The sequence below is a fragment of the Electrophorus electricus genome, chromosome 17, assembly GCF_013358815.1.
Source record: "Electrophorus electricus isolate fEleEle1 chromosome 17, fEleEle1.pri, whole genome shotgun sequence".
Taxonomy (NCBI): Eukaryota; Metazoa; Chordata; class Actinopteri; order Gymnotiformes; family Gymnotidae; genus Electrophorus; species Electrophorus electricus.
Window position 1 is genome coordinate 14,862,630 of NC_049551.1, and position 21,686 is coordinate 14,884,315.

Below are 21,686 nucleotides of genomic sequence, written 5' to 3' on the forward strand. Positions count from 1 at the left end.
TACGCTCACGCATACGCACACGCACATACGCTCACACACACGCTCACGCACATACGCTCACACACACGCTCACGCACATACGCTCACACACACGCTCACGCACACGCACATACGCACACGCACATACGCTCGCTCATACGCTCACACACACGCTCGCGTACACGCACATACGCTCACACACACGCTCACGCACATACGCTCGCACATACGCTCACACACACGCTCACGCACATACGCTCACGCACATACGCTCACACACACGCTCACGCACATACGCTCGCACATACGCTCACACACACGCTCGCACACACGCACATACGCTCACACACACTTACGCTCACACGCACACACACACACTGCTCATACACACACGCTCATACACACGCACACGGCATGGCTGGGCGCTCCTGTGTGGGTCCTTGATTGTACCCCCTGTACTGAGCAGGCTCAGCAGGTCTCCCCACCCCAGTAATAGTTTTTGTCCCACAGACCTGCCCCAGCACCCTGTCGCCGCACCAGCCTTGCATATTTATTTGTTTCCTGGTGAATGTTTAGTCAGGAGTGACGTAGGTATGATTGAATGCTAAACCAGGGCTGTTTGGCTGTTCGTCTGCGGGTCCGATACCAGCAGTGTTTGGCTGTAGCACCTCTTTAACCAAGAACGGCCCCGGATTGTTGCAAACCCGTGCTTCTCTGCGGAGTTGTCGTGGAAACCCCGTAATAGCGCTGTGCTAACTGCCCCACGAAGCCTCGCGGGGAGGGGGGGGGGTCACTTACAGGCTGGCGTGCTTGCTGTTGCTCAGCTACAAGTACGGATTGGGTTCTCAGTGTCAACTCTGACAGGTCAGGGCACAGAGGAGGTGCGTGCGTGCGTGCGTGCGTGCGTGCGCCCAAGGCCGTTTCATCCCACAGCCCTCTTCCTGTTCTTTGACTCTCCACCCAGAGCTCCATCCAGCCTTTATTAAAAACACAATCATTCCCCCCCCCCCCCACGTCTCTCTCTCCCTGCAGGGAAACCTTTAGCCCTGTCATTTTGACTCCTTTTTATTAGCCTTGTGTCCTTATCCAAGGAGACCGGGAGCGACTGGGGGTCTCGCGGATTCAAAAAAAGCAAACGGGGGGTGGGGCGTGTTTGAAGTCAATGCTGGTGAGCTCCAGAATCCTGTCTGAAGTCCGGCCGAAGGGGCGGACCTAATGGGCATGACTACACGGGCACGCCGCGACCCCGTTCTGCTGGGTGGGGGGCACCCTCTCCTGCTGCCCATCATCTCCGCAGAACAGCAAGAGACCCATGTCATCTCCATAGTTACAAAAGAACAGCAGAAGGAAAAACACAACGTGAAAAGTCAAAACAATTAAAGGTCGGGCACAGTTACAGAAGTTTTGTTGTTTATTCCCTTGTTTGTGTCTCACACGTACGCGCGCACACACACACCTGTAAAGCTCTCCCCTGTCTCATCTCACTTCACTTCAGTTGTTCCAGCCAGTGAATCGGCTCGCAAGTGTTTCGGGCCGTTTGCTTGGACCTGTAAAACTAATTGCCAGATTTCGATGTGGTCACGGCGGGTAAATGAATCGTATGAAAGCCAGATAATGTGCCCGGGTGCTCGTGGGCGGGTTTGCACCGCGTGTGTGATCAGGTGTGTGTATGAAGGGCAGCCTTTAATTTCACGGCGCCGCGATGATTGATTTTGTTAGTCGCGTGTTTCGGTTTTGTTAATGCGCCGTCTGCTGTCGTGAAATTCGACAAACACGCAGGCCTTCGGGTTTCTGGGTCGGGGAGGCCTGAGTGGCGGTTTCTTGTCCGGGGCGGAGGCTCCGAGGGGTAGCCGGATGTCCGGATCCGGGGCTGCCAGCCCACCGCGGAGAGGCCCGGCCGGAAATTTAGCACTGCGCTAACTGGAAAGGGGTCACGGCAGGGGGCAAAGCTGAGGCTTCAGGCCCCGGGGCTTCAAGGGGTGGGGGGTTGTGGGGGGCGGATGGAGGAGGAGGTGGAGCAGACGTGCAGCTGCTGTGTGCTGCTTTGCAAACAGACAGACACATTAGTCTGTGTCGACATGTAAAATACACACACACACACACACACACACACACACACACACACACACACACAGCCCTGTGTGCGTGACACTAAGTCGAGGAATAAACCCCTCCGGTCTGGCGCTGTTCTCTGAGCTCAGACCCCTTATCTCCCAGAACAGACCTAGCGGGCAGCCTTATGCTATATCCCCCCCCCCCCCCCCCCCCCCACCGCCTCCAACAGAGGAGGAGTGACCCCAACCCACCCCCCTCCTCCGCTCTTACAACCAGCTGCCGTCCTCTCCCGTTGGCTATCTGTAGGTATCAGGAGGCAGAGGCGCGTCAGGCTAATCCGCCCCCGCTTGCTTCGTGCATGTCTAATATTCAAATTAAAACGATGTTGGGGAGTACAAACGCCTCACAGCAGACTTCAGACCACTCCCGGGGGTTTTGGGACGGGGGGGACGATCTGCCCGTTTTTCTGCCCTTACGGTCTGCGCGTCCGCAGTGGGTCGCGCTCGCCTGCGCCGTTCCAGGATGGCTAGCGGCCTGGCTGGCCTCTTACCCACCTGTGTGCCCCGCCCACCCCCTGCAGGTCCGCCCTAAGCGTCGGTTGGCGTGTTTGACTGGATCAAAGGGACAGGGAGCCCTTGAAGTCAGGCAGGGTGCCACAGTAACAGTGAATGTAACGGAAGAGTGGAGAGAAGAGAAGCCGTACATGGAGTTTCTTATTGATCCTGCCTTCCTCTAATATTATTATTATTATTATTATTATTATTATTTTTAAGGTTGCCCCTTTTATTTGTAGAGGACGGGGGGTGGATGAGAGGTGTCTGTCTCGCTGCGTGTCTTTGTCTGTATGTCTTTGTGTGTGTGTGTGTGTGTGTGTGTGTGTGTGTGTGAGCATGCTTCCTGGATCAGAGCACTCCAAGCTAATGGAAGTCCCCACTTCAAAGCCTCCCCTACCAGAGCCCCGTGTCTGGGTCGGCCCGCCGAGCTGAGATTAAAGTGAGCCCGTGCGCGCTGGGCATCCCCCCCCCCCCAACCCCCCAGGACACCCGGACCAGGTGGGCTCACCCAGCCGCCCCGCAGCAAGCCAGGGGCCGGGGAAGCTGGGCCAGACCCCCTCCTGCTTTGTCCTTCCCTGGCGTTCTCCCACCCACACTCCCATGATCCCTGCTTGCTTGATTCCCCCCCCCCCCGCCCCCACACACAACCCAATTTCTTCTCTCATTCCTTAATGCCACTCTGACTTGGCTTGAGCTGTGCCGGGCCTGTACCCTCTCCGTCAACGCATCCCTCCACCCGGACTCCGGGCTTTAAGCTCCGCGTTTCCCTGTGTCCGTCTGCGCTGACGGAAGGGAAGAAATTGAGTTGGTTTTGCTCTGACCTCGTTTAAATCCAGCTGATCCAGAAAGCCAGCTGATATGGTAAGCGCCGTTGGCCTGATGGGCACCTGCACATTCCTGAGTCTGGGTGTGAACTCCCAGACCTGCAGCCTTAATCAGAGATCAGCGGGCAGCGACGGAGGGGTTGTCGGGTCAGACGGGATCAGCGGGCAGCCACGGAGGGCTCGTCGGGTCACACTCGCTCGCTCTAGCCTGTGGCTCCGTGTACTGACAGGATTCTACAATGTTTGATGACGTCCAACATGGCCACTTGTGGACAGCGCTTGTGATTCATGGCCCTATGATGGCTGAGCGTGCGTGAGCGTGCTGTTTAGACGGTTCCTCTCTCTGTGTGCAATGGCACGTGTGTGTGTTGAGAATACAAACACCAGTAGGGCTATTTTCTGAAGTCTTTCCAGTGCTGGAGGAAGGTGATGCCTATATTTGGCACATTGGATTTGGCCGGTCTGACTCACAGCGTGCTTGGATTGATTCTGTTTGGGTGTTTGGTTCATTCTGTTGCTTTTTGCTCTGTGAGACAGTGAACTGGTCTCTGTTTGTGTTTTCTCCTCTGAAAGGCGGCACGCTCTCCTGCGTTTGTGTCTGGGAGCTCGCGTGCGGATGGCTCTTCCACACCGCGCGTGCTATGCGACGTTTTGTAGTTCCCGTTTGTGTCCGCAAATGGCCCTCCCCCGTTCGGCCAGCCTGTGACCCCGTCGACGGGCGCCTCGTAACCAGGGCCACCGACACACCTCAACGGGAGACGCTCGATGCGAGGCCTTGCGGAGTCGCTGAGCCCTGCTCCCAGAGCTCGAGAAGACGGTGAGGGTGGCCCAGCTGTGACGCGCCCCCCGCACGCCAATCGCTGCAGGGCCGGCGGGCCAATGGGAGGCCGGCGCTATTCTCGGACGCGGCGGAGCCTGAGCGCGAGTGGGCTGTGCTAATTGAGCGTGTGGGCAGGCTAATGCTTTTTAAATGGCCCTGCAAGTTATTATTTAAAGAGGGGCTCTTACAGACTGCAGTGCCACGCGGCAAGCGCTCAGTGTGTGTGTGTGTGTGTGTGTGTGTGTGTGTGTGAGATGGTATTATTACCGGGCACTGCCTCATCTGCTCTAACAGGTTCTGTGAAGGGACCTTCTGCTGTTGTACCTTTCACCGTCTTCCCATCCTCTCTACGCATTTTTGTCTTTTATTCCAGAACTCTCCAGGGCATCAGATTCCTTTTATTTCCCCTCTCTCTCGCTCTCGCGTTCCTGTTTTCTCTCCTGGCCATGGTAGGTGTGGCAGCAGTAACCCTCTCTAACCGTACGGGAGTGTGTCGCTGGGGATCAGTTTGTCCTGCTCGTGGAGAAGGTCTGACGCGACTCTGTGCCAAATTGGTCGCTATCAGTTTGCTTTCAAACGCTTATCTCTAACCACACAAGTGCTTTGATCTAGACTTGTCATATGTGTTCAGTTTGTGTTTGCATACCTATATATATATATGTGTGTGTGTGTGTGTGTGTGTGTGTGTGTGTGTGTGTGTGTGTGTGTGTGTGTGTGTGTTTTGCGCTGATCCAGTGCAGAAAGTTCCCCTATGCCCTTCAGTGCTGGCCGTGCCCAGCTCCGGATGTGCACGGAAAAATCTCTAAATTTAGCTGCACTGATGCCGGTGGTGACGCAGCTACACCCCCCCCCCCCCCCCCCCTCCCACCTACCCCTGTCGGCTCACTTACCCAGCACAGGAGAGCCAGCGCTCTGAGACCGTGTGTGTGTGTGTGTGTGTGTGTGTGTGTGTGCACGTGAGTGAGCCATAAGTACTGGTTTTCTGTCCCCAGCTCAGCCTCTCCACCTCGCTGGCTCTCTGGCGCTGTGGCACGGCTGTGTGGGATAGGGCCACAGCGGGCCCCCCACGGCCCCTGCCCCGGCTTCCCGTGCACCAGCCGCAGGCTGTTAACCCTCTTTGTCCTTTTCCAACTATGGACAATGGCTGTCCCTGGCCAGCCGCTCGGAATAGGCTTGACAGCAGGCTATATTTAGAGAGAGAGATTGAGTTATAAATGGGGAGAGAGAGAGAGAGAGAGAGAGAGAGAGAGATCTTCAAAAGATGTTGTTATAGAGGTGGTGGAGGGTGGAGCGCTTCCTTATCCAGGTGAAGCTCTTGCCCAACCTCTTCAGGGACTTGGCTGTCTGCCTTGTCCTGTAGGTGGGTGGGTAACTCTGGTGGACCCACCCTGGTGGATGAGGGTGGCAGCCGGAACACTGGAGCAGTGTGTTGTGCTTTGTGTCGCCACTTTATTGTTTTCCTGCTTTCCTTGATGTGTAATGGCTGCAGCAGGGCAGGTGAGCGGGTGGAGGAGGGCGGAGGTGGGCAGATTGGGGGGGGGGTGGGTCTATTTCAGAGATGGCTGCTCGTGTAGATGGAGTTGTGTGCTGTTAGTACAGAAAATGGAGACACAGCATGCACGGTCTCGGCTGGGTGTGCGTAACACAGGCCTGGGGGCGGGGCCGGGGGGCTGGGTTATGTAAATCCTGCTGGGTTTACCGATGTGGAGGTTTTCCAGTAGTGCGTAAAGGATGGGCGAATAAAAACCTCAGACCAGCGCTGTCTGTGTTTATCTTTCTCTCTCTCTCTCTATAACGCCATCTCTCCCAGCTGACTCTACTAAAAACAGTGCCAGAGCTGACCGTAACTGAGTGTGTGTGAGTGTGTGTGAGTGTGTAAGAAATGGACATTTGCCCACCCTTGGGAGAGAGCTTGAATTTGTACAAGTTTCTGGTATGATGGTACTTGTGTCTAAGCCCCAAAATATATATATATGTGTGTGTGTGTGTGTGTGTGTGTGTGTGTGTGTGTGCGCGTGCGCGCGCATGCACACCCACAAATGTATGCATCCGTGCATGTGTGCCTCGTGCTGGGGTGGGTGGGCGGGTGGGTGCGCACGCATATATGCATGTATCGTGTATATTCCAGGTGCATGTGCATGTTTGTGTGTCATGCTGGAGTGGGTGGCTCGGGGAGCGTGTGCGCATGCATGTTTGTGTGTCATGCAGGTGTGTGTGTGTGTGTGTTCAGAGGGCACTGCTGGTAGGAGGCTGCATTGAAGGCTGTAATTACGCTCCGGCAGCTGCGCAGACAGCACTGGCGGAGGGAGACTGAGAGGGACCAGCCCTTCCTCTCGAGTGTGCGGGCATCTGTCCCTCCGTCCCCGCAGCTTCTACAGGTGATGACCTTTGCCCTCCTTCTCGGACGAGAAAGCGCTGGAGCAAGGAAGCACTCGTCCGTAGGAGGAGCGCGTAAGGCGCCGAAGCACCGGATAAGATCAGGCACGGCCGCTTTTCAACAGCTAGCGCGTGGCAGGGAGCTTTAGTGCGCTGGACTCCGCGCCGGGGAGGAGCAGACCTTGGATCAGCTTTCCTGCCTGGGCAGCAGTACACAGACCACAACGTGTGTGTCTGTGCTGACTGGGAATCAGTTTTGACTCTGTTTGGTAAATAGGGCTATACATATAACATAGACAAAATTGTAGTTGTTAAATATTGTTTCAGCTGTGAAATGCTTTGCAATATTAAAAACGCATCACTGATCAACGTATCTGGCGACTTATTTTGTCCAAAATATTTCAGTGGTGGGAACCATGAATGCCGAGATCAATTAAGGCGGCTCAGTGAAACTAATTGCAATTGAAGGGGCTCGTTCGTTTGTTAGGTTTTTGTAGCGTCAGTATCGCACAGGCCAGTATTGTGATGATACTCAACAAACGATACATTGTGTGGCACCGCCAGCTTGCCTTTCTGCTGGATTGGTGCAAGCGAGGGAGCCTTGGAACAGGCAACATGAATTGTACTACACCAAGCCACTACACAGAACCATAAACATAACCCCATTAAAACACAATTACCGTAGACAGCTTGGCAACTGTGCAGTTAAAAATTGCCACTGCTCGGTGAAAAGCAGCAACAGGGGTATATGAACGTGTTTATTTTTCTGTCGTCGTGGAGCCAAAGACGCATTTCCCGCGGTAACGAGCCGTAATTGGACGTGTTGAACGTGCCATGTTCTGACTGACTCGGCCCGTTCAGCCTAAACAGAGCAGGGGAACCTTTTGGAAACGGCACCTTAGTGTGTAATTTAACTGGCGAAAATAGAAATGAAAGTGACCAGAAACTGGGTAAAATATAACAATTCAACATATTATTTATTAAATGATGAGTTATGGTGTCGCAAATAATTCATCGTTCTCTGGTGGCGCGTCTGTGTATTCGGCCACGGTTGCCGCGCAGTGGAGGACGCGGTGGACCGTGCGTATCCCGGGCAGCAGCGGCCACCAATACGGCCTCGCTAATTACGCTGTCAGTGAAAAGCCACGTCCACCGCCACGGCAGGCACCACACCACCACGGCCTACCCAGCACGGCTGACTTTGCTTGGGGTTGGTCTAACACCCCCCAAGCCTCACCCAGCGTGCACACTCTGGAGCTCCACTGATGGGACGGCATGAATGGATACTCTTGGGTTCTCTCTCTCTCTCTCTCTCTCTCTCTCTCCCCCTTCCTTCCTGCTCTCTTGGGTGCAGCAGGAAGAATTTGATCTTTATTTAAATCCTTAAATTATAGCAGATTAAAAATGCATAGCCCACCGTTTAAACTGGAGCCCGGCACAGTGGAGACTGCAGCTCATCCTGCCCTCTGATGTCTAATTGGTCTGAAGGTTGCCAAATCTTTGAACAAGCCAGGACTGCCAGTTCCCACCGGCACCGCCTGCCCCGAGAGCGGACAGGAATGTTTATCCTGCAATTTTCCGCTCGCAGACGCCGCCTGCCACCCCTTGACCTCCTGCGTGTCCTCGCATTATAGTTAGCGGGTGAAGAACGGGGCCCGATGTCTGCTCAGCTTGTCAGCAGAGGATGTTAAAAAAAAACCAAAAAAAAACAAAAAAAAAACCTCTAAATGTTCTCACAGAATGTTCTAGGTTAAGGTCATCATAGTTGGGGTAGAGGCGGGATCTGTCCCTGGCTTTTTTTTTGTTGTTTTTTGTTTTTGTTTTTTTAAACATAATTTTCTTCTGAAGTTTTAGACTTTCATGCGACGCGCTGCTATTTTGTAACGTCGGTTCATCGCCGGCTCCCTCGGGCGGAGTTTCTGAGTCGATGGTTTCTGCCGCCTCAGACGGGCTCACGGACGCTGAGGGCGGCGCCACGTTGCCGTGGATGGGTGTGGCCCAGCCCTGGGTCGGCCAATCCCTGCCTGGCCTGGGGATGGGATTGGGGGGGGGGGGCTGGAGAGCAGTCTACCCCGCCCCAGGATGGTGTGCAGGCGCAGAGCCATCGTCGGCGCGTTTAGGGTCCGACCGCCCCTTCTCCCGCGGGCCTGGCGTGAGCAGCGCTACGTTTGTTTGTTTATGCCTAGATTTTCCCTGCCTGAACTCCATTAACATTTATATTGGAGCGGAGGGTGTCGGAAGGCCCCGTCTCAGCAGGCGGCAGCGCGGCGCTCCCAAACACACGCTGGCTTTTTTTCTTCGGCGTCTTCAAGCTGAGCTTCCCGCACTCCCAGCTTTGCGTTCGCACTACTACCGGAGCGTCAGGGAGCTCTCCGCCTCCTCTGCTGTGCTCTCTCTCTCCTGCTACATCCTTTGGTGTCATGCCTCTGTTTTGTTTTCGTTTTGTCTGTCTCCCTTCTGTCCCTCCACTGCTGTTGTAATCATTAAAAAGGTAAACATCGTACCAGGCGTACTGCACTTGAGAACGTCGGTGCTCCATGAGTAGGGATGGCGGTTCTGGCAGGCCCGGTGGGGCGGGCCAGCACGGGCTGAGGAGCGCGGCGCTGTTTCGACACTCCACGTCCCCGTGTACAGTTGTTTTTTAAACGATGAAAGCACTGAATGCGTTCCGAGTTCCGTCCGAGTCAGGCGGCGGGATCGATTGATCTCTCCCCCCCCCCAAAAGCTCAGAATTCACAACCCCGACTCTCTTACTCGCTGTAAAAATGTTGAGTGCGCGGTGACTTCATCCGAGTGCCTTGGACGGCGTTCGCGGTCTCTTGTGGCGCGGCTGAACTCCGTTGGAGTTCCCGTCACGTTAACCCTCGCTCCTAACCACGTGAGTTCTCTGCTGTAGTTATGGATTTGGGAGCGAGTCTTCCTGGAAAGCTGGAAGGTCGTGGACTCCACATTGAACCCGGCCACAGGTGTTCTGCAGCGTGGACCTGTCATTTGGGTCCTAACAGGCAAGAGAAGGTCAGTGTAATGGAGCCAGGTGGCTTAGTGGCTGTAGGCCTGGATGGCCACGTCAGGGTAGCGTGGAATCCCCTCTCCAGCCGACTGGACGAGAGCCGTGACCGTGACCCAGTGGCTTATGCAGCGCTTAGCTGGGGGGGGGGGTTGATAAGCAGGGCAAAGCTGGGCTGGTGGCAGTTCCTAGGCTCTAATGGCTGTTTACCTGCCCCCCGCTGTGCAGGTGTGTGTGTGTGTTTGCCCTAAACATCACACCCAGCCAAGACAGGGTGTGTGTGTGTGTGTGTGTGTGTGTGTGTGTGTGGGTGGTATACAAAGGAAGATGTGTGTACCAGTGCATACATGGGTGGGTGGTATACAAAAGATGCACTGATGCTTGCATAGGTGTGTGTGCCATTAATACTATTAACAGATGAAATGGTATGAAAAATGATTATAGTGACCAGTATTATTGCAGTAACAATATTATTTGCTCAACATCTTTTTAAAAACATTGTCATTATTATAATTATCATTATTATGCGCACACACACACACACACTCTCTCCTTTGTGTTGCATTTAAGCATATGCAATGACCCCATGCAAAAAATATAAAAGAAATACAGGTCAGGCTTGAGAAGTCCAGCAAATGACATACAGATTTTTATCCAGTTTGACGACTGGCTGATTAGTATTATTTGTAGTGTTGGTATGAGTGGCAGTCTGGGTATTGGTGGTGTTGGTGGTAGTGTTGGTATTGGTGGTAATCTTAGGCCTCTTTCTGTTATTGTTGTTAAATACCCACATCAAAAGATGGTGGTAGGCTAGCCTACCTTTACAGTTGATGTTACTTTCTCAGGCTACAGCTCCACCCTAAAATGAGGTGCGGATATGGGAGTTTAGATGCAGAAGCTACGTTATCTGCTCCACCTTTGCCAGGCATGGCTCCTGGTGCGTGTATTCATGAGCAGGGGGAGTCTGGGCTGCTTGTGCAACACGCTGCTTTTTGGGGTATTCTGGGGCAAATTAAATAGCAGTGATTTCCAATGATCAGTTCTCCCTTACGGCAACAAAGGCTGATCGACTCAAGACTTTGTAAGAGTCCGGCTATCTAATGAATGCCGTCAAATCTTAGTTACACTGAAAAATCCATACAGAAGCTGGAAATAAATTGGTCTGAACAGTACTCTGCATCAGGAATAAGTGAATTCAAACGTACTGAAGTCATTCTTAATGGGCTTTTAGGTAGCTCTGAGGCAGACAGCAAGGAGTAGCGAATGCTGAAAGCTTCAGTTTAAATTATTGACAAGTTATTAGCAAGTTAAAGAGACAAACCATGAGATTTTCATCCCACTCCGAAGTCCCGCGAGCACACTTCCGACTCGGTCCTCTCTGCAGGGCTGGCACTATCTTCCACCATTGACACAAAACAAAAACCATTAAAAACATATCATTAATGATCATTAAAATTGGCAATGCAGACTGTCAGGAATTTTGCCATGGTTACCATGGAACTAATAACCATTTATTCCCTAACTATACAAAGGAAGGTGTGTGTGTGTGTGTGTGTGTGTGTGTGTGTGTGTGTGTGTGTGTGTGTGTGTGTGTGTGTGTGTGTGTGTGTGTGTGTGTGTGTGTGTGTGTAAGTGCATCCTCCTCCTGCTCCTCCTCCAGAATGTACAGAGGAAGACGAGTTGTCACAGATGACGTGGTACAGTGTTTTAAACCCACAGCCACATTAACGCACAGTCTAGCATTCAGTGTGCGGATGGATACAGGCTAGAAGCGTGTGGAGGGGCAACATCTGGGGCTTGTCCCGCTTCCAGTAGCCCCTCGTCTGCTCCGTCTCTCGCGCTCCGAGGACGTCTACGGTGTTGACTGCTGGGCGCGCGATGTGGCGCGCTTGTTAATCAAAGAGATCAATGACTCGTTAATGTTGGACAGTAATACATTTCCGTCCGTGCTTTGCCCCCCCCCCCCCCTCTTTTTTTTCTCATTACCGTGCTAATAATAAAGCAAACCCTGTTTGCACTGCCACGCAGTCATTTGACTGTGAATGGAAGGGCACGAGAAGAAAACGCTCCGTTGCCATTAGAGGGGCCAGCTTCACAGTTTTGATTTTTTATTTTAGTTTGAATTATTACTGCTGTTACGGTTTCGTGTGGCCAGTCGCGAAAACCAGTCTCGGAGGACCGGAAAATGAGTTTGATTAGGTTGCTGCGTGCCGGGCCGGAGACGCTTTGCTCGTGCCTGGCTGGTCCGCCGCGTGCTGGTGTTTTTAATCTGATTTTGCATGCTGGAGAGAATTAGGCGGCCGACATTTATGCCGCACAGAACGCAGTCGTATTGGGGGAGGACGTGGCGTTCCCTGCTTCATGGGCTTGAGGCGACTGAAGTTGTTGTGTGTGTGCGCGAACATATCCCGTCCTGCGCGTGCCCTAGTGCTTAACGCCACCATGTTTTGAACCGATATAAAATGTCGAGCTTAGTAAAGTAACCTTGTTTTACAGACGGCATCCTGTAAATGACTGTTTGTCTTCTGTTCGTAATTAGGAGAAGGCTCATCCTCGAGCCAGGGAGGCCGTCGCGTGCTGCAATGGACGTCGCTGGCCCTCGAGCGCGCGCGCGTGTGTGTGTGTGTGTGTGTGTGTCTGTGTGTGTGTGAGAAGGGCTTCTCTCAACGCTGCACTCCAAACGGATTTGAACGCGCGTTATCAGAGCACAGCAGAACCACGCGCTGTTTATACTTTAGACTTAACGCCTCGTGCGACTTGCCAATGGCTTATTAATTAATGGGTAAACTTGCCGAATTTCTTGTTTGAGTTCAAGTGCGGGCTTTTTCCCCCCCTCTTAAGGATTTCAGTTAATTTTTTGGTGTAGCTCTCGGTATCACCGAGGGACAGCTTGTGTAGATCAAACCGAAACTGTGATTGAAATATCGATTATTGTATTGTATCATTTCCCCTCTTGGCTCGCGGTGGTGGGTGTTCGGCAGGTGTGTGTTGCCTCTTGCCACCTTATATTTACAGGCTTGACGGAGACCTTAGGAGCGCCAGACTTTAGTTTCTCTCTTTAGTTTCTTCTCTAGTTTCTCTGTGTGTGTGTGTGTGTGTCGGCTTAAATATTAAAGAGGTCTTTTTAATGTAAAGGGAAACACAGCGACGTCACTGAATTATGAGAAACACTGATATGCTTCAGGCCTAATAATAATAATAATAATAATAATTCCTTGTTTGTAGAGAAGTAGTAGGAAGAATGTGTGTGTTTCCAGTGGCCATTTTATTTGTCCTGACCTGGATATAATCAGCAGGTTGTGTCTAAGCTCAAGTATGACAGTAAAGGGAGAGTTATTTGTGTGATCGTGGTTTGGGGAGGGGGTGTGTTTCTCTGTGTCACTGTGCTTATATGTACAGCAGAATTGAAGTGCATGTCTGGTGTGTGGTACAGCACCAACTACAGGGTTTCAGCCACGCTTCGGTGTGCCAGACTCGCGCACTCGATGTCCCTTGTTGAATTAATGTCCACAAATGGCACCCAAAACACGCGGCTTAATGCTGAAGGACGGTTTCCCTGTCTTGCTTGATTAGCGGTGTGACGGAGCTCTTGGCATTGGAGCAGGACATAAACTCCTTTTGGGTTGATGGAGGAGTTTTTGTTCAGATCGGCTCGCGTAATCAGCAGGTGTATCGACAAACAGGCACGTCTCCAGCGGGAGTTACTGAGAAATGAGTGCAGCGTGAGAGAGACATGCGTGCAGGTGTGTGTGCGTGCAAGGACGCTCTTGGGGCGTAGATGTGGAGATCCAGTCGACTGAAGTGGGCTGGTGGGGAGAATGAGAGCCCAATTCTGGCCCATCTATAGCAGTCTATGTAGCCATGAGCCACTTACATTATTTCAAAGAGGATGGAGAGAGACTTTTGGGGGTGGGGGGGGGGGGGTGGGGGGTAGATGTGGTGGGGCAGAATATCATCTGTTTCACAAAACCAGATTTAGTGCCCCCACCTGTTCTCAGGATCCTTTCTGCCTAGTTAAGGACAACCGTGCTGCTGGAGAGCGGGGAAAACATCGCCTCTCTGTCGTGCTTTTTCGTGCTCCAGTTCAGCCGTGTCGTCCTCCTGGTGGGGGGTGGTGTGTGCCGGGGTGGTTGAGGTCTTCGGTAAGGGCTCAGAATCTGATTGACATCCTTCCGCAGCTGTGTTAATAACTGCTTCTTCTAAAATCCCCTGGTTTAAACCTTATTCCAACGGAATGCCGGTTTCCTGGCACAGAGCCTGTCCAGGGTCCCCTCGTCGTGCGGGTGCCGGGCGCACAGGAGATGCCTTCGGCTGCAGGCCGCCGCCGGATTCTGGTCAGCCCCTTTGCGTGGCTCGGCGCCCAAGGACGTTTGTGATCGCAGCCTGGAAAAGCCCGCACAAGCAGCTGCTTCAGGGGGCCGGAAAACGGAGGCCGTTTCTGGCTCCCCTGCGTCCCCGCCCAGACGGAGCAAGAAATGGCCGGACCCTCGTATCCGTGGGCTGTCGGCCAAGCCGCTTTGCTTAGTGTCACCGAGCAAAAGGAACGCGGCGTCACTACCCTCTCAGATGCGATGCCGAAGCAATAATGATAACAAAGAACCGGAAAACAACGGGGGATTGCGATGAGGTGAAAAGGTGGGTTGTAAAATACCTCGAAAAAAGGCAGCAGGCTCCTCCTCTAAAACTGATCCATCTCAAGCTCCCGAACGCTAGATTGCATTAAAGTCGGCGGCGCCTTATGATTTCTGGTGCCGTTGGAAGCAGGGAGTCCAACACCTGCAATGCTGCCGCCTTTCCGAACCACTTCAGCCCTGCATGAGATGAGGCGTCTTGGCCCGCTGGGAGCTTTATAGGGTGGTTACGGTGAACGCTGGCTGTCCCCCGAAAACCCAGGAGCAAAAGGAGCCGGGAACAGGCTAACGAGTGCTGAACCATGGACTAGTCGATCGTGGCATGGCGGAGGGGTGGCCTGAGCTGTCCTGCGCCCCTTAGAGGCTGGACAGAGAGATGGAGAGACATAACGAGGGAGGTGGGACCAGGTGGGCGTGGCCCGTCACCGGAAATTCCGCGCTAATTGGAAACCAGTCCCCTGGTTGTTGTTTTCGTCTCATAGCAACAGCTTTTGTTGACATATGGTGTGCGTGCGGGACGAGGCCTTCCTGCTGTGGCACACACGGCGGAGCGTCGAGACTCGCGGGACTCCGCGTAGGAGTCGATTTAGTGGAAACACGCTCTCACCCCTGGGCGTGCGTTCACTCACGCGCTCGCGCTCTCTCTCTTTCTCTCTCGACCTTCGCTAATTGGCAGGTATGTTTTTGTGGTGCCCTCTCGTGCGATTCGCTCTCCTCTCGTCCGAGCAGGGCGGTGCTTGAACGGGCTCCGTTCTCTCGCCGCCATGGCCCCGCCTCGGCGCCTCAGACCACGCCGGGAGTTAGCAAGTGGTGTTGGTGGGGACTAGCATCCCACGTGGGTGTGTCAGAGATCTGCGGGGCGGCGAGCGTGTTGGCGGGCCACTCCGGCAGGTGGCCCAGCGGAGTGGGAGGAACAGCCAGGCAGAACTCCTGCAGTCAGAACCCACGACTTCACCTCAAGCCCGGGACGGGAACAGCTGCAGCAGCTTGCTGAGGAGTGTCCCCTCTCTCTGTCAGTCACTATTTCACGCTCACTCTGTCTCTGTACGTCACTACTCTTCACTATTTCACGCTCACTCTGTCTCTGTACGTCACTACTCTTCACTATTTCTCGCTCACTCTGTCTCTGTACGTCACTACTCTTCACTATTTCTCGCTCACTCTGTCTCTGTACGTCACTACTCTTCACTATTTCACGCTCACTCTGTCTCTGTACGTCACTACTCTTCACTATTTCACGCTCACTCTGTCTCTGTACGTCACTACTCTTCACTATTTCACGCTCACTCTGTCTCTGTACGTCACTACTCTTCACTATTTCACGCTCACTCTGTCTCTGTACGTCACTACTCTTCACTATTTCACGCTCACTCTGTCTCTGTACGTCACTACTCTTCACTATTTCACGCTCACTCTCTGTCTCTGTACGTCACTACTCTTCACTATTTCATGCTCACTCTGTCTCTGTACGTCACTACTCTTCACTATTTCACGCTCACTCTGTCTCTGTACGTCACTACTCTTCACTATTTCACGCTCACTCTCTGTCTCTGTACGTCACTACTCTTCACTATTTCATGCTCACTCTGTCTCTGTACGTCACTACTCTTCACTATTTCACGCTCACTCTGTCTCTGTACGTCACTACTCTTCACTATTTCACGCTCACTCTCTGTCTCTGTACGTCACTACTCTTCACTGTTTCACGCTCACTCTCTGTCTCTGTACGTCCCTACTCTTCACTATTTCACGCTCACTCTCTGTCTCTACGTCACTACTCTTCACTATTTCACGCTCGCTCTGTCTCTGTACGTCACTACTCTTCACTATTTCACGCTCACTGTCTCTGTACGTCACTACTCTTCACTATTTCTCGCTCACTGTCTCTGTACGTCACTACTCTTCACTATTTCACGCTCACTCTCTCTGTCTCTCTCACGTTCTCTATTTCTTCCGTTCTGTCTGTGCTCAAACACCCCCCCCCCCCACCCCCCGGTTCCCTCCCGCTCCGTTCGAGTCATCGGTGCCCTGTGCTCCCTGAGCCTCCTGTCCGGGCCAAGCCCGGTGTCGGCGCCGACAACCAGTGTGGGCAGACTGACACCAGGCTTTTGGCGGGTGAGAGAAACGGCTCAGAGCGCAGGCCCAATTAAAGCCGGGGCTCCCCTCCCCTCCCCTCCCCTCTCACCCTGCTGACGGGCAGGCATCTCTCGGTGAGGAGCGCGGGGGCTCACAGGGAACATGCTGTTCCAACAACCCCCCCCCCTCGCCCAGTCTGCTGAGAGAGGAAGGACTTGGTACTGTCGCTCTCCGTGAAGGGACATGCCATGTTTGTGGCCTAACTTGACCTCCCCCGTTATCAAGCCTGTCGCAGACGTAAAAATGATATTCAAAGCCGTATGAGAGACTGCCCCCTTTGTGAATATTAACACCGAGACGCCCTCCAGGGGGAGAACGTAACGCATGCGTCTCATTAACAGGTAACAATGTCTACCTGAGCAAACGTGCGGCCAGGGCTGGCCTGTCCTCAGGCTGAGACCCTACCGCACACGTGGGAGCTAGTGGAGGGGCGGGGCATACCCTGTGGGCGGGGCAAATCTACACCTTTGTGCCACTGGCACATGACCTGAACAGACATCTCGCTGTTGGGCTTCCCAGGATCAGTCCTGTGACCTTCTGTGAGACACAAATGACCAGAGGAAAAGGTATTTCCTCTCTAAGCAGTAAAAGTAAAAAACAAACTGCATTTTTTCTTTCTTTTCTCTCCAGCTCCCTCTCTCCGTCCTGCACTAAGATTTTTTCTGGGTAGTGTTTGTTAGCGACGGTATCCACTATGCAAAACCCTTATGCTGTATAAACAGTCTGTACTCCCGTTCCTCGGTGTCCAAGATCTGACCTGAGGCAAGAGTTTAATTATCATAATATTCATTTTTCCAAAGAGCTTTGAAGAATCCTTCAGGATTTCACAATTACTTTTACGTCTTTGTTGAGAAACATTATTGCAATATATATAAAAAAAATAAAAAAAAGCCCCCCCCGCACTGGTTGCCTGCTGTCTGGTGTTTTGTTTGGTGCCCCTCACCGGCAGCCGCTTTCCGAGGGACCGTATAACCCAGCACCGGCGCTGTTTGATCTTCATGCACACAGAACTGCAGCCTGACGGTTCCAAACTTGCAAAACACGCAGTGCAAAAGTTAGACTGCCAATCGAGAATATCGCGGTGTCTTTGACTGTATCGATATGAACCAGTGTATTGTTGCGCCCCTCTAACTGACATGGACTGTGTCCCAAAGGTTCAGTGGCAAGAAATAGCATAGGCTACTCCTCAAGGAGTTTGTGTGTGTATGTGCGCAACGCCGCAAGCTTCCTGCCTTCCTATGCACAAGGCTGGCGTAATCCTGAGCTGGAGTGCTCTAACCTGTCACTCTGCATCCTTGCTAAGCGTCTCTCCCTTGCTCATCCCCTCAGCACTAATTGTATTGCAATTAGCAATTAAGGTTGTATTTATGGGCACTAGAGCTGAGATTGGGCCACTGCTTAAAAGGTTGAGCGGGAAGGGGGTCAGGGCACACAGCTCCCACTGCAGAGAGCACGCAGTGGCTCAGCGCACTCTCAGAAAACACTCCTCTCTCTCTCTCTCTCTCTCTCTCTCTCTCTCTCTCTCTCTCTCTCTCTCTCTCTCTCTCTCTCTCTCTCACACTGTTCTTGTGCACTCAATGTCTGTGGTTGCCCCCCCCCCCCCCCCCACCAACGTCTCTGGCCTGAGAACCATCCCTTGTGTTTAGACACATGGGGAATCTTTGACCTTGAAGCCATCTGACCTTGTTTTGCCTTGTGCAGCTGCGGCACTGAAAATGCAAGTGACACAGCTATACACACACACACACACACACACACACACACACACACACACACACACACACACACAGAGGCCCGTTTCCTGTAGGTATTAATTGAGCATCAGTGGTATCATAACTAGGTCTGAGTAAAGCGCATTGGCAACTGAGCTGAGTGAACATGCCCTGGGTGAGGACACACACACACATAGGCACAGACACACATGCGCGCACACACATTTTGTTCCCCGACGAGACAAAGATGCTTAAACTGAGGCATTAATCTCCTACACATGCATAAAAGGCCAAGAGGGATGAGTGGGTTTATTTAACTCTTCCTACCCCCACTACCACCATTATTATGGGATTCTTCCTTTAGCCTTCAGTTCCTCTCCAGTCTCACACACACACACACACACACACACACACACACACACACGAGCAGTATCCGAGAGGACCCGCGGGAGAGTGGCTCTTCAGATCATGTCTGCCCCTCCTGCTGGCCCCCAATCGCGCTCTCGTGTTCGGTCGCTGTGTTCTTCTGCTGTTGTGTGGTGCGTCACCTGTCTCCTCTATTTACCTGCATTTAGCTGCAGCTCTCTGGAGGCTCCGCCCACTGCAGGCTGCTCCACCCATGGGTGGGATTGTCAGTCCTGGCCGTGCGTAATGGGACGTAAGGGAGACACAAGCTAGTTTTTCGCTTCCAGGTGGCATAGGACACCCACCCACCCACCCAAACCCCACCCAACCCCCCACCCAAGGTTGACTCTAATCCTTCTGATTGACAGCTGGGCGAGGCGTGAGCTGTGTCCTTGGGAAGTAGTGAGTAGCCCCTTCTTCGTGCAGCCCGGCGGATCAATACACACACCCGCTGTGGAAGAGGTTCCTCAACAAAACAAGGAGAGAATGTTGTCAGGAAGGACGCGAGAGAGAGAGAGAATGAGTCTGTCTTCGGAAAGAGAGAAAGAGAGAGAGAGAGGGATCTTTTGGCCTTCCAGTGAAGATTTATTAGCAGTCGCTTCTTAGCAGTCGTCTGCTCCCCGTGTGGCAGAGGGCAGTGCCGGCCCAGGCGGGACAGGGCCACAGGGCCGCGGGACAATTTTGTCCTGTCCTGTGTCACCTGCCCCTGATCTTTTAATTAGCTTTGCTTGTGTCCACGTCCCTGGTGGTTTCCTGCATCGTAATGTGCTTATTTCATCGCAGTAGTCTCTCTCTCTCTCTCTCTCTCTCTCTCTCTCTCTCTCTGTGTGTGTGTGTTGTTATGGGTGGGTGTGGGTGTGCCTCCTGAGCCTCCATCAGATCTGTGCTGTGGAGGCTGGACAGAGAAGCGTGGGCAGGCGCTCGGCTCATGTGTGGTCTGCTTCTCTCTCCCCTCCGCCCTGCGTCTCGCTAAGAGAAACTCCACAGTCAGTCAGCACATGCTGGTGTGTTCTGTCTGAAGTTGCTGTGTGTGTCTCTCTCTCTCTCTCTCCCCATCACTCTCTCTTTCCTGAGAGCCTTGATCTAGAAGCACTCGAGGGTCTGCGGGTGCTATAATAGAGAGAGAGAGAGAGAGAGAGAGAGAGAGAGAAAGAGAGGAGTGTAAATTGTGTTGTTCAGGCCCTGCTAAAATCCAATCAGCCGTTGGGGGCAATCCTGTCACAAGGCATAAAGGCGGTGCTAAAATCTCAAGTGTCTGCAGCACACCAGGCGTCAACACAGTGCGCGCGCACACACACACACCCGGTCTGCACACTTACCTGCTCATCATGAGGCACCGGAGGGGAGGACTGGAGGAGACGTCTGAGGCCCAGGGCAGGGAGGGGAGCAGAGGGGAGGGGCGTGTCAGGGAGGGGAGGGGCATGTCTGGTGTGGCTGCATCTCCTGTGAGGTGGCCAGGTGGATTTGCATGCTGACTGGGCATCATCCAAATGCCATGACCTCATATGTAAACAAGGGACAGGGGAGGAGACCTGTCCACCTGTCTGGTGTGTGTGTGTGTGTGTGTGTGTGTGTGTGTGTGTGTGTGTGTGTGTGTGTGTGTGTGTGTGTGTGTGTGTGTGTGTGTGTGTGTGTGTGTGTGTGTGTGTCGTTTTTCAGACCACTGTCTTGTAGGTTTGATCATGCTCTTACTGGGGCCTGGCTGCTCTTAGTTTTACCACCTCAGTGCTCCAGGCAGAACGTGCGTGTGTGAGTGAGTAAATGTGTTTATGTCGGTGTGTCTGGATGTGTAAACACATTTCACACGCACACACAACTGTTTGTGTTAGGGAAGTATAAGCATAAGTACATCTGTCCACTAATTTCTTGCTCGCTCTCTCTCTCTCACACACTCATCCACTTAGCTTTATATTTGTGTCCCTTTTTTCTGCGGCCCAGCCCTAATGTGTTGTGTTTTCTCTGCTGTGGAATTAATTGAGGCTTTAATGTACTCTGATTCCTTCCCCGTGTGTTGTCTAATAAGGTTTGGGAGGGGTGGAGGGGGCTCGGAGTGCATTTGGCCTCTTATTGTCTTAAATTAACATTAGATGGAGGATAGAAAGTACCAGAACATTCTCCTGAACAAGCACACGGCAGAGGTTTAACAAGGTGGAAAGCGTGTGTGTGTGGGGGGGGGGGGGCATATTTCCCACTACAACGTATTTTGATTTGGTTTTCAAGGTGACTCAAAGTGCATTTAAAACGTCGAGCTTCGCAGTAGCGACCTGCCAATCAGAGGCCAGCATTTGTTTTGTCTGGCTGAGCGTCTCCAGGACAACCTGGCTGACCAGGGTCCTCACGGCAGCCCGCAGGGACCACAGACACGCTGCCGCAGCTTCATCCTGCAAGGCACACACACACACACACACACACACACACACACACGGCGGAGGAGAGAGACTTTGGCGGCTCCAACCCTCAGCCCGCACGTTTCACCCGCGAGGAAACTGGAGCCAGCAGGGGGCGCTGGCCTTCGCCCCCTCGGCCTGCTCCAGCCCCGGAGCCCTCGCGTGCTGCCGTCACTTTTAACATGTGTTGTAGCGCTAGTGAGTTTGATGCTCCTCCGTGTTCTTACGGATCTCTCTCTTGCTCTCTCTCTGCATCTCCAGATGGTCACGAGAACAAAGAAAATCTTTGTGGGGGGCCTGTCTGCGAACACAGTGGTGGATGACGTGAAGCAGTATTTCGAGCAGTTTGGAAAGGTAAGATGCGCCTTGAACACACCTCCACCTGCTCAGCCGTCTCTCTCTCTCACACACACACGTGGTCGCCGGCTCGTCTCGGCTGTGCGGTCGGCGTGGAGTAGGCACTTGGCCGACGTGGGCCAGTCACGCGTCCCGGGGTTTTCTGGTGCGAGCAGAGCCCCGGGTGCCACGGCTGGGGCAGTCGTGTGGAGGTCGTGGTGGTGCGTGTGGTTGTATACGAGACTACAGGTGGTGCAGCAGCCATCATTGGCTGACTGTTTGTATAAATAAGGCATAAACCGGGCGGGGGCCGTGTGCGTACTCTGCGCCGTGGCTAATCACGACGGCTGAGCAGGCCTGTGTGCAAATCTCGACATGATTGAATGACTTGATTGGATTGATTATATGATGCCGGAGGGAGGGATTTTTTTCTTTTCCACTGGCTCTTCTCGCGGAGGATTCCT

General features: G+C 53.1%; 1 protein-coding gene across 5 annotated transcripts in view; it reads left to right on the top strand.

Annotated features, from left to right (window-relative positions):
* msi2a (musashi RNA-binding protein 2a) overlaps positions 1-21,686 on the top strand; it is a 152,123-nt gene that overhangs the window by 19,595 nt on the left and 110,842 nt on the right. For 4 of the 5 annotated variants that reach the window (XM_035535313.1, XM_035535315.1, XM_027021383.2 and 1 more), the window contains exon 6: positions 21,148-21,240. The exons of the other annotated variant lie outside the window; for it this stretch is intronic. In XM_035535313.1, coding sequence (XP_035391206.1) covers positions 21,148-21,240 — 93 coding nt within the window. The remainder of the gene's footprint in view (positions 1-21,147; positions 21,241-21,686) is intronic. 5 annotated transcript variants of the gene reach the window in all.